General features: G+C 42.3%; 1 protein-coding gene and 1 non-coding gene across 3 annotated transcripts in view; one reads left to right on the forward strand and one right to left on the reverse strand.

Annotated features, from left to right (window-relative positions):
• The window catches only part of PRKAR2B (protein kinase cAMP-dependent type II regulatory subunit beta), an 88,977-nt gene that overhangs the window by 19,300 nt on the left and 54,191 nt on the right, over positions 1-15,486 (reverse strand). For both annotated transcript variants that reach the window (XM_039913931.1, XM_029078445.2), the window contains exons 5-7: positions 6,372-6,478; positions 3,115-3,268; positions 1,117-1,218 (exon numbers count right to left, since the gene is read on the reverse strand). In XM_039913931.1, coding sequence (XP_039769865.1) covers positions 1,117-1,218; positions 3,115-3,268; positions 6,372-6,478 — 363 coding nt within the window. The remainder of the gene's footprint in view (positions 1-1,116; positions 1,219-3,114; positions 3,269-6,371; positions 6,479-15,486) is intronic.
• Positions 8,457-8,594, forward strand: LOC114816339. Its single transcript, XR_003764102.1, has one exon. It is a non-coding gene; the product is annotated as a small nucleolar RNA SNORA7 (small nucleolar RNA).

The raw sequence follows: 15,486 nt of genomic DNA on the forward strand, positions 1-15,486 counted from the left end.
TAGGCCTGGGTTGGGGCTTTTCACTCCTCCATCCTGCTTCAGAATTTTTGATTTTATGTGTGTGTGTCCCCAGGAAAGGCCCGAGGTGAACTTTCTCCTGTAGGCCCACCCTTTCCAAGCTCTACTCCAAGATAAACACATTGAAAAGTTATGCTTTCCTTCCTTGAACCCCTCACTTTTGAATTTTTGTTGACCTGGGCTCAGGGGAATTGTGTTAGGCATTCTCTGAGCACCTCCTTCCCTCAAGTACCCCAGGAATCTAAATCTCCCCTGACTGCTGAGAGGCTCACACCCAAAGGGATGGAGGTTAAAAAAAATTTTCTTGTTTTTTTGTTATCTTAAGGATAAAGGTCCCCTGAGAGAAGTAAGGACTCTGACTTGGTTTTACTTCCTCATACTTAAGACTGTGAGCTCCACGTGGGGCAGAGACTATGTCCAACCCGATTAACTTAACTTCTCTGTGCCTCAATTACCTTAGCCCCCCATGAGACAACCTGATTACCTTGTATTTACCTCTGTGCTTAGAACAGTGCTTGGCACATAGTAAGTGTTTAACAAATTCCACTATTATTATTAACTTGTATCTATCCCAGGGTTTAGAACAGTGCTTGGCACATAGTAACCTCCTAACAAGTACAACAGCAACAACAACGATAATAATAATAATTATAATTGAATGCACTGCTTCTAGTAGGTATTCGTTAAAAATGCCACAACAGCCATATTAGAAGTGATAATAAAATAAACATATCTTTCTTCAGCCAAGAGCCTTCATTTTTTTCATTTCTTAAGGCATGCTTATGCCTGACATATTTGCTTTTATATCATGAACTCCTCAGGAACCGAGAATATGTCTAAAATGAGTGTGACATAGTCTCTCTGTGGCTCAGAGGGCCCCTTAAATACGAAAAAACTCGCTATCCCTCCCCCAAAAGCAGTGTTCTAGAAGAATCAAACATCATCATTATCATTTAAATACTGTATTTTGAGGCCTTTGAAGGATGGATTTGCACGGCATTTCCATTTAAGAAGGAATTTTCCTGGCAAGTAAAACGTCCCCAAAAGGAGATTATAAAAGTAAGGCTAATCAAAGCAGCTGCATAAACTAAGACTTACGTCTAAAGACTTAAGGAATGGCAGAGACTCGATAAAATTTTCATACATTCTTCTCTTTTTGGCATTGTTTTTTACAATTATTCTCCGGAAGGTAACTCTGTCCTGAAACACAATTACAAGGTACATAAAGGGTAAGGGATGGGGGAAAATGACAAAAGATATACTTCAAAATTAAATGATTTACTTTCAAAACTTATATGGTAGTCATATACCGTGTCCTTTATCTACTGTAGGTGCCAAAAATGCCATTTACAATTTAGTATTTGCTCTTCCAACATTTTTGGGTATGCTTTTTAACTTTCTGTAACATTATGAAATTTCATTTCAAGTGGCCAGGTAACGAATGAAATCACAGACCAGTGAAATTTCACTACCTTGAGTGGCAGCTCAATAACGAATACAAAATCTAAATAGAACTTAAAAGAGATGTTTAAGCACTTAAAAAGGCAAATTGTTAACATGTGTTCGGTTCAACTTCCTTCCTTTCATAGACATTGATCCAAAATGCAAGATCCAATAATTAAAATATGGTTAAAAGTATAATTTAAAAATGAGATCTCAATGAAAATGTTCCAAGAAGTACAATGATATTGAGCTACCTAAAATATCTTGTATTTATAGCTGACCTTCTTATGCACAATATAAATCACAAGCACAGTCAAGATTCAGGAGCAGAATTAAATATATAAGAAACACAAGTGACCATTAGAAGGTAGTATCAAATGACTACTGCTTTACGGTATTTTACAAATATATACAAATGTGTATATGTATATATGTGCATGTATTCATTTTTTTAATATATATCATCTTCTGTGTTACGATACTATTGACTATATATCATCTTCTGTGTTACAATACTATTGAGCGACTTTCTGGGCTTAAAACTTCAAAGGCCTAACGTCTGCAAAACCATTCCTAGAGAACTGAAAGGTAGAACTAATAAAACTCTAGTTCTGTCACAAAGTGTATTTTCACTCTGTTTTTGTGGTCTGAATGTCGTCAGCCTATTAGGAAACGTTCATCCAATACCACAGCCTGTTTGGACAGGGTCTGCTGTGACGTCAGAAGAAACAGTACGTTAGGGGTAGTGTGCAGACACACGTTAACGTGGCCCTGGACAGGCTGTGTACCACGATGCGAGCTCTCCTTCACGAAGGGTTTTGCAAGAACGCCACCCTTGAGTTCTAAGACAACTGGGTGCACCTCAAATGTCTGCTCCAGCCAAAACCTAATCCACCTTTTCCTAGCCGTGTGGACTGAAAGTCACTGCAAGATACATGTCTCATAACCCCAGCAAAAAATTCTAACGAGATTGTACTGGGGAAAAACAAGGGGGAAAAGAGATGTTTGGAAATATAGCCCAGAGAAAAAACAAAAACCCATTATAAACTATCTGTAAAAAAGGCTTCTACACTCTTTCTAGACTTTAAGACCTAGGATTTCTGTTTGGTCCTTTCACTAATGACATTAATGACATGTCATAATGGTCTCCAGATACTTTATCAGCTGAAAAAAGGAAAGAACCCCCTCTCTGCCAAATAAACTTCATTGGCAACTGACCCTACTCTACTACCTTTTTGAGATTTTTGAAAGCTTAAGAAATCCATACATGAGCTTATGGCATTTTCCCTTCTTAAGGAATTCTAATCTTTCTTTCACCATTTTCAGTAAAAATGACTCACTACTCCTTCCTAGAAAGAAACACAAAACAGTTATTGTTTCACAGCCACAAACACAGCTTCGGACTTGTGCCATTGTAGTCTCGGAAAACTTGGAAGTGTTACCTGGAAGTTAGCTTTTTTAAAAATAAATCCAAATTCACCGTTACTATATAGGCTTCTTTAAGCTTGCGTTACAAAAAACCCCAACAAAAAACCCCCAAAAAACCTCTCAATTTACAGATTGAGCACGGAGGAATACCGATAGCATAAATCGTTATCGGTAAAGTAATTCCAGTTAAAGGAGGTCTAGAAGAAGGTCAAATGTTTCACTCACCAATCCCCAAAGAGCGCCAGGAGACGTAGCGGTGATGGTCGCCGCCCTGGGTGTATTGTACATTAAGGCCAGCTCCCCAAAGCTGCCCCGGTTATCGTAGTTACCGACACATCTTCCGACTCCGTCGCACTTTACGTAGATATCAAACGTGCCTCTGGTGGAAAGAAATGCAAAGAGGATACTTGAAAAGGAAGAATCTTACTTACCTTTTCAATTCCCTATTGTTCCCCAGAGTCGAAACGACAATTTCCCATCACTGTTTTCACTTCTGTAGCATTCATTCATTCAACCTTATTTATTGAGTGCTTACTGAGGGCAGGGCACTGTATTAATCGACTAGAAAGTCCGATTCGGCAACAAATGGAGACGATCCCCACCCAACAACGGGCTCCCGGTTCCACAAGGTTGTGAGCCCGTTGTGGGATCGGTTTGTTGCTGTATGTGTCTGTGGTTATGGTGTACTTTCCCAAGTGCTTAGCACAGTGCTTTGTGCACAGTAAGCACTCAATGAATAAGATTCAATGAAGATGGCAAAATACAAAATTTGACAATGCAGCAGGAGTTGCCCCGCATCTGAGTGACTACATTACATACAGTTCCAGAGATAGGCTAAGAACTAATGGCTGACACAGCACAGAATCCTTAAGCCCGACGGGCCATTGGATTCAACTGCTGCCGGGAAATCAATTCCCTCCCCACTCCTTCCTTCCCTTGCTCCACAGCTTACAGTCTTAATCCCCGTTTTACAGATGAGGTAACTGAGGCACAGAGAAGTTAAGTGACTTCCCAAGGTCACACAGTAGACAAATGGTAGATCTAGGATTAGAACACAAGTCCTCTGACTCCTAGGCCCATGCTCTTTCCACTAGGATATGCTGCTTCTCCAGTAAATACCACATCTAGTAAATACAGATAAAAGCAACAATTCACAGTTCATTATCTCTGAATTTTAGAAGTTATTGTAAATACTATGATTTCCCCAGAGTTGCTCTTCTTTCAAGCTACTTTTAGCTTTCAATTTGGCAAAAGCCAATCCTCAATTTGGGTTTCTAAATCACTCTACTGTCCATATGCTCAAAGAGGTTTATTCATTAATAAATGTGAAAAACGGGTGAGCTATTACTGAGAAAATTCACTTTATCATTATTTCAAGGAGAGAGTGAAGAGTGGTTCTGAAACACCACCAGATTAAAAAATCTAAATTTTCTAAAATATATAGAAGCAGTGTGGCCTAATGGAAACACCACAGGCCTCGGAGTCAGAGGACCTAGGATCTAATCCCGGCTCTTCCACTTGTCTGCTGTATGACTCTGGGAAAGTCATTTCACTTGTCTGTGCCTCAGTTCCCTCATTTGCAAAATGGGGATTAAGACTGTGAGCCCCATGCTGTACAGGGACTGTGTCTAACCCAATCATTTTGAATAATAATAATAATAACGATATTTGTTAAGCACTTACTAAGTGCCAAGCACTGTTCTAAGCACTGAGATAGATATAAGGTAATCAGGTTGGACAAAATACCAAATATAAAGAGGCTTTTGAGGCATTTTACTTAAACTAAACTACCCAGGTTTCTTAGAAGCCCAATGCATTTGATTCTAAATATAGAAATGTTTTAAGCAAAAATCAAAATATATAATCATAGCAAGGCAATTCCATTTCAATTCTATTATTATGCTGCCTCTCATGGAAGTTGTGAGGACAAAATGAAATAAAGTACCTTGGAATAAGTAAATTTACTCTACAAATCTATATTATTATAATCACTATTATACTTCTAAATTAGCTGGAAAATCATACCGATATTACCATAAAATGCAAAGTGAAAAATGTAATGACATTCTAATTAAAACAGCAAATCAGGCACAGTGCTTCTCATCACGCAAGGATTTTCTTTCAAAACAAGTTAGAGTCATAGAACTATATGTAATACTTTCATCCTTGATATTATTACATGAAAAGAAAATTTGATTAAGAGAGTACCTCAGCTTTATCTAACAGCAACCAGCTAGGGCCTAGAATCAAAACCCTGATTATTTGATAGGACACGTGTTGCCAAAAAAACTATAGTCACTTAAAATCGCCGCTTGTCATTTTTTTGTTTGTTTGTGCTTGTCTTGCACTTTGGCTTCCTTTTCTTTGCAAATCTGATTCGGTAGAATTTGCAGGTGAGGGACCTCCACACTGCACGCAGTTTATATTTATCTACATTACATTCACCGAGAGAACGGGTGTCTTCCGCCACAGTGTTTTCAAAGTGGAAAGAATGCAACTGACAGATCTGCTCAAGTACTTGCAAAGGGAGAGTTCCTTTTCCCCTCCGGTGGAAGCAATCCTGAGGAGAAAACTCAACTTAAGAAAGCGACAGAAGGTAAGAGCCAAGGGATAAGATGGACGGAGCAGGAATGAGTAACCAAAAAATAGCTAACAGGCCGAAGCCTGTCGTGATGACTGAGCAACCCTGTTGGAAACCCTCACTATAGTCTTAATTCCTTGTTACTTCAGTGTGTGAATACAATGCTTAGGATCCAGCTAACGTGTTGATGACTGGCAGGTATGTTCCTGGGCCGGGATGAGGTTTGCTCTCTCCTCTCCAACCTTGCGCGGCTTAGTGGAAAGAGCCCGGGCTTGGGAGTCAGAAGTCGTGGGTTCTAATCCCGGCTCTGCCACTTGTCAGCTGTGTGATTTTGGGCAAGTCACTTCTCTGTGCTTCAGTGACCTCATCTGTAAAATGAGGATTAAGACTCTGAGGCCCACGTGGGACAACCTGATGACCTCATATCTACCCCAGTGCTTAGTGCTTGGCACAGAGTAAGCGCTTAACAAACACTACCAATATCATTATTACTATTCTCACTATCCACTTTGGTGGCAGCACCAAGAAGAGACGCAGTTATGGGCCAGGTAAGGCAGTGTGTGACCTTGGGCAACCTCCCTTTGGGGAGGGAGAAGTTTTGTGTCGGGTTGCAGACGTTTGGAAGGCAGACGCCACCAAAAACTGGTGAGGAATTAGTGTTTCTGCAGTTTGAAAAAAATCACAAAAAAACGAAATCGAGACGGATTTTATGATGGTAGGGAAGGACTAACACAGTAATTCCGGTTTTATCAAAAACCTTCAGAAAAGAGGAGGTGTTTTCTGAATTGCTTTTGACCCTATTAGTTTTATTGATCATGGTAGGAATAATTGATATCTTATATATAACTTTCTCAAATGCTCACTATGGATACAAATGGAGGTATAGATATAAATAACTTACCGATCAATTACATAGAAGTTGTCACCATCATCACCTTGATCAATGACATGCTCCCCTTCTTTGACCAACTTCTCAAACATGGCATCTAATACCTGAGACATCTGCTCCTGTTTTTAAAGGGGAAAAGTTACCGGTAAGTATTTTTTGTACTTGAATTTTACACAAACATCGTCAATCAATTCACGAGAACGTACGGTGCTAAGCCTTATACTAAGGTAAGCATTCGGGAGACTAAAATACAACAGAGTAGGTAGGCAGATTCCCTGCCCACAAGAAAGTAACAGTCTAGGGGGGAGACAGACATTAAAATAAATTATGAATATGTACTAAAGTGCAGTGGGGCTGAGGGTGGGGTGAATATCAAGCGCCCAAAGGGTACAAATCTAAGTGTAAGGGTGACAAAGAAAGGTCCCCTCCCCATCGCCCCGACTCCCTCCCTCTGATCTACCTTCCCCACACCACAGCACTTGTGTACATATGTATATATTTATTATTTTATTTATTTTCTTAATGATGTGTGTATATCTTTAATTCTTTTTATTTATACTGATGCTATTGATGCCTGTCTACTTGTTTTGTTTTGTTGTCTGTCTCCCCTCTTCTAGAATGTGAGCCCGATGTTGGGTAGGGATTGTCTCTCTCTGTTGCCGAACTGTACTTTCCAATGCTCTGCACACAGTAAGCGCTCAATAAATACGACTGAATGAATGAATGAGAGGGAGAAGGGGAAATAAGGGCTTAACAGGGGAAGGCCTCTTGGAGGAGATGTGATTTTAATAAGGCCTTGAAGGTGGGGAGAGGAGTGGTCTGTTGGATATGAAGGGAGAGGGAGGCCAGAGGGAGGATGTGAGATGAGATCGAGGTACAGTGAGTGAGTCGGACGGTGTTAGAGAAGCGAAGTGTGCAAACTGGGCTGTGGTAGGAAATCAGCGAGGTGCGGTAAGAGGGGGTGAGCTGATTTAGTGCTTTAAACCGGATGGTAAAGCATTTCTCTTTGGTGCAGAAGTGGATGGGCAACCACTGGAGGTTCTTGGAGGGTTTGGAGACGTTGACTGAACTTCTTTTAGAAAAATGATCTGGGCAACAGAGAGAATCAATCGATACGGTATTCATTGACCACTTACCATGTGCAGGCTTGGGAGTGTTCAGTAAAACACAGTAGGTAGATATGTTCCCTGCCCACAACATACTTAGTCTACAGAAGTAAGAACTGGAACAGGGAATGGGGAGAGCAGACTCATGGCAGAGCAGGGATTAGCAGCACGGCCTTGTGGATAGAGCACGGGCCTGCAAGTCAGAAGGGCTTGAGTTCTGATCCTGGCTCTGTCCCTCGAATGCAGCGTGATCTTGGGCAAGTCACAACTTCTCTGTGCCCCAGTTCCCTCATCTGTAAAATGGGGATTAAGATTGTGAATCCTACGTGGGACAGGGACTGCGTCCAACCCGATTATCTTGTATCCGCCCCAGCGTTTAGTATAGTTCCTGGCATGTAGTAGGTGCTTAACCAAAACCATAATTATTATTATTATGAACCCAGGTCCTTGTGACTCCCAGATCTGTGCTCTATCTTCTCAATTGATCGATTTATTGATTGATTGAAAAGGCACTGCCCTAAGGAACCAACAAGCTCCAGATCAGAAGACTGCAGACTCAGGGTCCACTCACGGGGCAGCTTTTCTCTAGCTGTGATGGTGGGTGGAGAGGGGGAAGTATGGCATAAACGAATGGCATGGGGATTAAATACCCATTTTCTCCTCCCACTGAAACTCTGAGCCTCACAAGGGACAGGGACTGTGTCCGACCTGTGTTTCCAGTAAGCGCTTAACAGATACCACGGTAGATATTATTATTGATACAACCAGGAGGGCTAAAGTAATTCTGAGGCGATGACAAGATTGGGAAGATAGGAATGAACCGGGAATTGCCTCCAGAAGCGTTTTAAAGGTGGGGAAAGATATGGCTTAGCAGGTTGGAGAGGCGAAGGAGTTCAATACAGGGAGAAGGATGTGGGCAATGGGTTCAAGAGGAGAGAACTGAGGGCAAGAGATGATAAAGAAGAAAATTTGGGAGGGGTGAAAAATGGGAACCCTCTCAGGGTCACACCTGGAGAGTTTCCAGTACTCTTCCAGTCTCGACTACAGGAGGGAGAGTCAAGTGGAGGCCTACCCATTCCATTCCCAGCTTGGGCAATGGCTAGCGAGTGGAAGGCCATCTGTGACAAGTCAAGACTCCCCTGGGCTGGGCAGCAGCAGCATGGGAGAGAGTCAAGGGCGGAGACTCAAATTTACTGCGCGGAAGGCGGCGACGGTAAACCACTTCCGGATTTTTTCCAAGAACACTCTATGGATCCACTACCAGGATGATTGCAGATGGAAGTGGGGCGTTCTGGGAGAGAGGTGTCCATGGTGTCGTTATGGGTCGGAGACGACTCGACGGCATAAGACAAGACACGACAAGAAAAATGTGAGGAGGGAGTGGGGAAACCACTCTAAGAAGGAAACAACTGATGGAGAGTCTTAAATCTGCGCGTCAAGAGTCTGTTGCATGGAGAAATAGAAAGCCGCTGGTGGTTTTTGAGATGAGAACGGGGGTATTCTAAAAGGTGTTCGAGTTAGATAGCCCAATCAAGATAATGTTTATAAAGATTGGAGGGGAAAAGTACTAGGAGAGTAGGAGTTGGTCAGAGTGGTAGCGACAGGGATGTTATGCCTCGCTCTTGTTATGCCTTGATCTCTTCTATTGTACCTCAATCTCGTCTCTCTTTCCACCGACCTCGCGCCCATATCCTGTCTCTGGTCTGGAGTGCCTAGTACTGTGAGATGAAGCAAGTGGGCACTCAAAATATTACTACTGTTCCTTCTCCTCCTCCTCCTACTACTACTGAGGGCTTACTGTGTGCAGAGCACTGTACTAAGTGCTTGGGACGACATGATAAAGCAGAGTTGGTAAACATATTCCCTGCCCACAAGTCTAGGAGAAGAAATCGAATTGAGGCTCCTTCCGAGTTTAGTATTTTAGCAAATGCACCTCTTTATTAATTGGTTAAATGGAGGGGAGAGCTTTGAGAGGCTAGTATAAAATCGAATAATTGCGGAGAATCGTTTCTGTTGGCTTTACAGTGGAAGTAACAATACCGCAGAAATTTGCAGCCTAGGTATTTTAGTCATATTAAGTGTTCTCTATTATTATAAGTGTTTGCGTCGTGTAAAGAGCTGAATTAACAGCGGGGGGAACGATAACCCGGACACGGGTTCTCACACAGTTCCTAGCCGACGGGAGACTCACCATCTAAAAAATTAGGGGAGGATGGGGAGGAAGGCACTGGGAAAAATAGCCCATTAAATTCAACACAAATTACGACTAGAAAAATCACAGTTCATCCTTAGGCTCCTCGCTGCACCAGGCAGAACTGTCGCATTGCCACAATAACCCCAGCATTTGGAATTTTGCAAAAATAGGCTTTGCCTGCCTTCTAGTCCTGTGGGAAGGGAAAAGGGGGATTTCTTGGGGATGTCAAGGGAGGGTATGTCCCCCAAAAGACTCTGGAACCCTCAGGGGCATGAAGTTTGAAAGCCATGGCTGTCAGCACCCAGGTGACTCCCGGATGCCGACGGATCGGTGCATAAGTCAAGGGAGATGTTTAAATTGCAACCAAAATAACTAATTGCAAGCTTCCCCCCCGTCCACCTCCGCATTTGTTTGGCTCAAAATAACACCGCTTCCATTCACACCCTTAGGAAACATAGGCGGGTCAGGATTTTGTTTCTCAAATTAGCCGTTTGTCTCTCCGGAGCGGCGGCCATGAAGAGTCAGTTGCAGGATTAGGAAATAAGGGCTCTCCTACTGCCCGATCCTGTGATCTAAATCCCTGCCGACTGCTTCACTGACTATTTTTCAGGGTTTGAAGGGGGTGAGAAAAGAGAGGGAAGCTGTTGCTAAGTTAAAATTCTCCCGAAAATTTTTCCCAAAATTAAAGAGATAAAGAGAATTCAGGGATTCTGCTCGCATTCATAGATTTTAGAGGCTATTTCTATATTTAAGGGAAACTTTTTAAGGATTCCAACAAAACCTACTTTGATCTCAAAAAGAGGAAAAATACATAGTGCGGTCAACTTTTGATTATCTTGCTATTTTAAGTTGACTGAAACATACTTCTCAATTATTTAAAGGGTATTTTTTAAAAAGTTTATAATCATGAGTTGCAGGATTTTGATGCAATATCTGGCTCTGAATCATTTTTATTTACCAATCTTGGTGGCTTTGACTAGACTTACCCAATGCTTGCCTGGTGAGCAGCACTGCAGAAAAATGTGTATTTGCTGTGCAATCAACAGTATTCACTGAGTGCTTACTATGTGCAGAGATTGTACTAAGTGCTTGGCAGAGCCCAATATAGTATGTAGACACATGTCTGCCCTCAGCGAGTTTACAGTCTACGGGGACTGTACTCATGCTTGAGATTGCCACAAAGCAGTTTGAGCACGGGCTTGGGAGTCAGAAGGATCCGAGTTCTAATCCCAGTTCTCCACGAGTCTGCTGTGTGACCCTGAGCAAGTCACTTGCCTTCTCCGTGCCTCAGCCACCTCATCTGTAAAATGGGTATTACTACTGAGAGCTCCATGTGGGACACGGACTGCGTTCAACCTGATCAGCTTGTATCTACCCCAGGGCTTAGTACAGTGCCTGGCACTTAGTAAGCACTTAATAGATACCATTAAAAAGAGGTTCCTTGCTCCAAACAGGACTGTTGTAATCCTGCAGGAGGACTCTACTGCAGATTTCTTCGTTCATTCAATCGTATTTATTGAGCACTTAGTTAATTGCTCACCCCTGAATTCAAAATCTTATTGAAGGCCCATCTCCTCCAAGAAGCCTTCCCTAACTAAGCCCTCCTCTCCTCTTCTCCCACTCCCTTCTGCGCCGCTCTTACTGGCTCCTTCATTCATCCCCTCTCCCATACTCACAGCACAGATGTATATATCTGAATTTTTATTTCTCTATTTATTTATATTAATGTTATAATTAACATTATACCCCATCCCAGACTGTGAGCTCATTGTGGGCAAGGAATGTGCTTGTTTGTACTCTCCCAAGCGCATAGTACAATGCTTTGCATGCAATAAATGTTCAATCAATACAACTGAATGAACGCTTACTGTGTGCAAAGCACTCTACTAAGCGCTTATCCTCCAAGACCTTAAAATTTTCATTTTTCTGGCAAGTTAGAGGGTGACTTTTGATAAGATGGCAGAATGGGCAGTTTAAGGTCAAAATAAAGCAGGCAAAGCTCAGTCCTATCTATTCCAATATTTGTGATTTGCACCAACCATTTAAAATACCTGAGTATCCTCTTGCACCATGGTTATTGCCCTAGTGAAATGACCTAGTGGTGAAACCTATCTGAAAAGTGGGCAGAAACTGGGGTCTAAACCTTTCCTCCTCCTGTCCCCATTTTTTCTCCCCAGGTTCTGCCCTGCAGATCATTCCCTGAGGTTCTAACGTCAAAGAGAAGCTTCTGGGGCCAAGCTTTCACCCCATTGCAACTGGGCCCAGAAGAGGTGACAGATGAGGCCTTCCCTTACCCACTTGGCTCAGCCTACATGTTTTCTTAACAGAAAAAGCAGCGTGGCCTAATGGAAAGAGCCCAGGGCTGGGAGTCAGAGGATACGCATTCGAATCCTGGCTCCCATACTTTTTTCTGAAGTGATCTTGGGCAGGTCACTTCTCTGTGCCTCAATGATCTCATCTTCAAAATGAGGATCGAATCCTCCACCTTCCGACTTGGACGGTGAGCCCCAGGTGGGACAGGGACCGTATCCAACCTGAATATCTTCTATCTACCTCGGTGCTTAGTACGTTGTCTGGCACACAAGAAGCGCTTAACAAATAAGCACACCCCAAGTGACCTCGATGCAGCAACCATTCACGGAAACAGGAATGTTCGTAAATAGATCTCAAGTGAGTCGGTGATGAACGCTGATACATATGTATCGAGCTTGGATTCTTCAGTCCCATTTTGCTGAATTCAGTTGCAAAACCTACACACACAGGTGCAGAGCTGCTTGGAAAATTCAACAATTTTGGGATGTTTTTTCTATTTAAATGGTTCCTATTTGGCAAAAAAATAAAAAAATCCCTCAGGAATGGAATTTTAAGGATTCTTTTGTTTCAGTGATGAGGCAAAACTAACAAGCCCAGATAAACCACCATTCCTCTACTCAACCATTTCTATCAGTGGACTTAGGGAGATAGATTGAATTTTATGATACTATTATTCAATTAATTGTACTTTTTGTCATCTGGTTCATTCATTCATTCATTCTATTTATTGAGCGCTTACTGTGTGCAGAGCACTGTACTAAGCCCTTGGAAAGTACAGTTCAGCAACAAATAGAGACAATCCCTAATCAACAATAGGCTCACAGACTAGAATGCGGGAGACAGACAAAACAAATTAAGTAAACAGGCATCACTAGCATCAAAATAAATAAATAGAATTATAGATATATACATATCATTAATAAAATAAATAGAATAATAAATATGCACACATGTACACAAGTGCAGTGGGGCCGGGAGGGAGGTAGAGCAGAGGGAGGGAGTCGGGGCACTGGGGAGGAGAGGAGGAGCAGAGGAAAAGCGGGGCTTAGTCTGGGAGGGCCTATAATTGAAGTAATGGATGTTCTCTTGACACATTTAGAGATTCCCTTCCTCTTTGAGAGACAGGACAATCATGGTCATTTAATTTCTAGGGAAAATCAACAGCGTGGCCTAGCGGAAAGAGCATCGGCCTGGGAGTCAGAGGTCCTGAGTTCTGATCCTGACTCTGCCACTTGTCTGCTGTGTGACCTTGGACAAGTCCCTTAGCTTCTCTGTGCCTTGGTTTCCTTATCCATATAATGGGGATTCAATATGTTCTCCCTCCTCCTTTGACTGTCAGGTCCACGTGGAACAGGGGATGTCTCCAACCTGATGATCTTGTATCTACCCCAGAGCTTTGCACATAGTAAGCACTTAGCAAATATTTTATTATATTGTTATTAGTATTATTAATACTAATAATAATATGATGATGAGGATCTGATCCTCTGGGCCAATCTGAGACCTGACTGTTCCACTCAGGAACCCTCCAAACGTGAAAGGACCCAGGATGGATTGATTTGGGTGGCTAGACCAGACTAGATGACCAGCCCTACCCTCCTGCCCCTGCCCCAGGACCAAATTGTCTTTTGGGGGTTAATTAATCATATTATTAATAGTAATAATAATAATTGTGTAATTGTGTGGTATTTGTTAAGTGCTTACTATGTGCCAGGCACTGTTCTAAACGCTGGGATGGATACAAGCAAATCGGGTTGGACACAGTCCCCATCCCACGTGGGGTTCACAGTCTCAATCTCTGTTTTATAGATGAGGTAACTGAGGTCCAGAGAAGTGAAGTGATTTGACCGAGATCACACAGCAGACAAGTGGTGGAGCCGGGTTTAGAACCCATGACTTTCGGACTCCCAGGCCTGTGGTCTATCCACTACACCAGTAAAGAGAGTGACCATTCATTCCCACATTCTCCCAGTGATAAATGGGTTTTGAATTACTCTAAATAAAATCAAAGCTCTTAATCAAAGAAGAGCTTCAAATACGAACAGCTGATAATTGCATTAGAAACACGCTCCATTTGAGTGAGTTGTACAAATCTGCACATCATGGCCATGCTAAATTGAAAAAAGGATATAGTGACCAAAAAAAGGATATAGTGACCAAAAAATGAAATAAGAAAGAGCGTGGCCTAGTGGCTAGAACACAGGCCCGGGAATCAGAAGGACCTGGGTTCTAATCCTGGCTCCGCCGCTTGTCTGTGGGGTGACATTGGCCATGTCACTTCACCTTTCTGTGCCTCAGTAATTCCATCTGTCAAATGGGGATTAAGACTGTGAGGCTCATGTGGGACAGGGACTTTGTCCAACCTGATTTCTTTGGATCTATCCAGTGCTTACTACAGAGCCTGGCACATGATAAGCACTTAACAAATATCATTAAAAGATGACTCGAAAAAGATACTGTTGGAATTTGGGGACACATAGGAACGCCCCTGGAGATTGTGGGTACGGTCCCTGATAATTACACTAAAAAATTAAGGGGCCGGCTCAACTCTTTCTAAGGAGAAGTAAATAAGCTGGACCATTCATTCAACCATATTTATTGAGCACTTAATGTGTGCAGAGCACTGTACTAAGCACTTAGGAGAGTACAATATAACGATAAACAGACTGCCATTCCCTCCCCCTCGTCCAAGATCTAAATGAGACCAAGGTCTATTTTAGAATTAACTGGAATTCTCCATGGGAATTCTCAGGCCTTTCTAGGCTTAGATATTTTACCTAACCCTAAGAGTGCTGACGACCCCAAAAAAGTAATGATCAACTAATATGAATGAACACCTCCTTAAACTAAAACATCTCTGGGTCTTGGATGCTAGCTGCAAACCTTATTTGCAGGAAATCTAACTTGACTTCACAAGAACACAACTGGAGAAATCCTAGCCTCCCAGAGTTTAGAATTCTTATTCTCAGAACAACTCAAAAATAAGCAAGACACAAAGACCACAACAAAAAAAATCCACTAAAGAGTCCCCTACAAGATGGAAAACTTGTGGTTCTTTATCCCCAAAACCCTTTTAGAGGTTACTGACATTAAGAAAATACCCATTAATCAGTCTACTGTCGGAGCTTCTAAGTTATCCTGTGCTCCGTCCTGGGGAGATAAATCTTGGGATTCCTGAAGATTCCTCTCACACGGATTCCTCTACCTCTTTTTTTTTTAAGTGGTATTTGTTAAGCGCTTTCTATGAACCAGGCACTAAACCAAGTGCTGAGGTAGATACAAAATAATCAGGTTGGACTCGGATAGAAACAAAATAATCAAGCTGGGACATAGTCTATGTCCCACATGGGGCTGACGGTCTTAATCCCCATTTTCCAGATGAGGTAACTGAGGCACAGAGAAGTGAAGCGATTTGCCCAAGGTCACGCAGCAGACAGTGGCGGAGTTGGAATCCTTCTGGGTCCTTCTGACTTCTAGGTCTGTGCTCTTTTTCACTAGGTCTTGCTGCTTCTGT

Source organism: Ornithorhynchus anatinus, chromosome 13 (genome assembly GCF_004115215.2).
Source record: "Ornithorhynchus anatinus isolate Pmale09 chromosome 13, mOrnAna1.pri.v4, whole genome shotgun sequence".
Classification (NCBI taxonomy): domain Eukaryota; kingdom Metazoa; phylum Chordata; class Mammalia; order Monotremata; family Ornithorhynchidae; genus Ornithorhynchus; species Ornithorhynchus anatinus.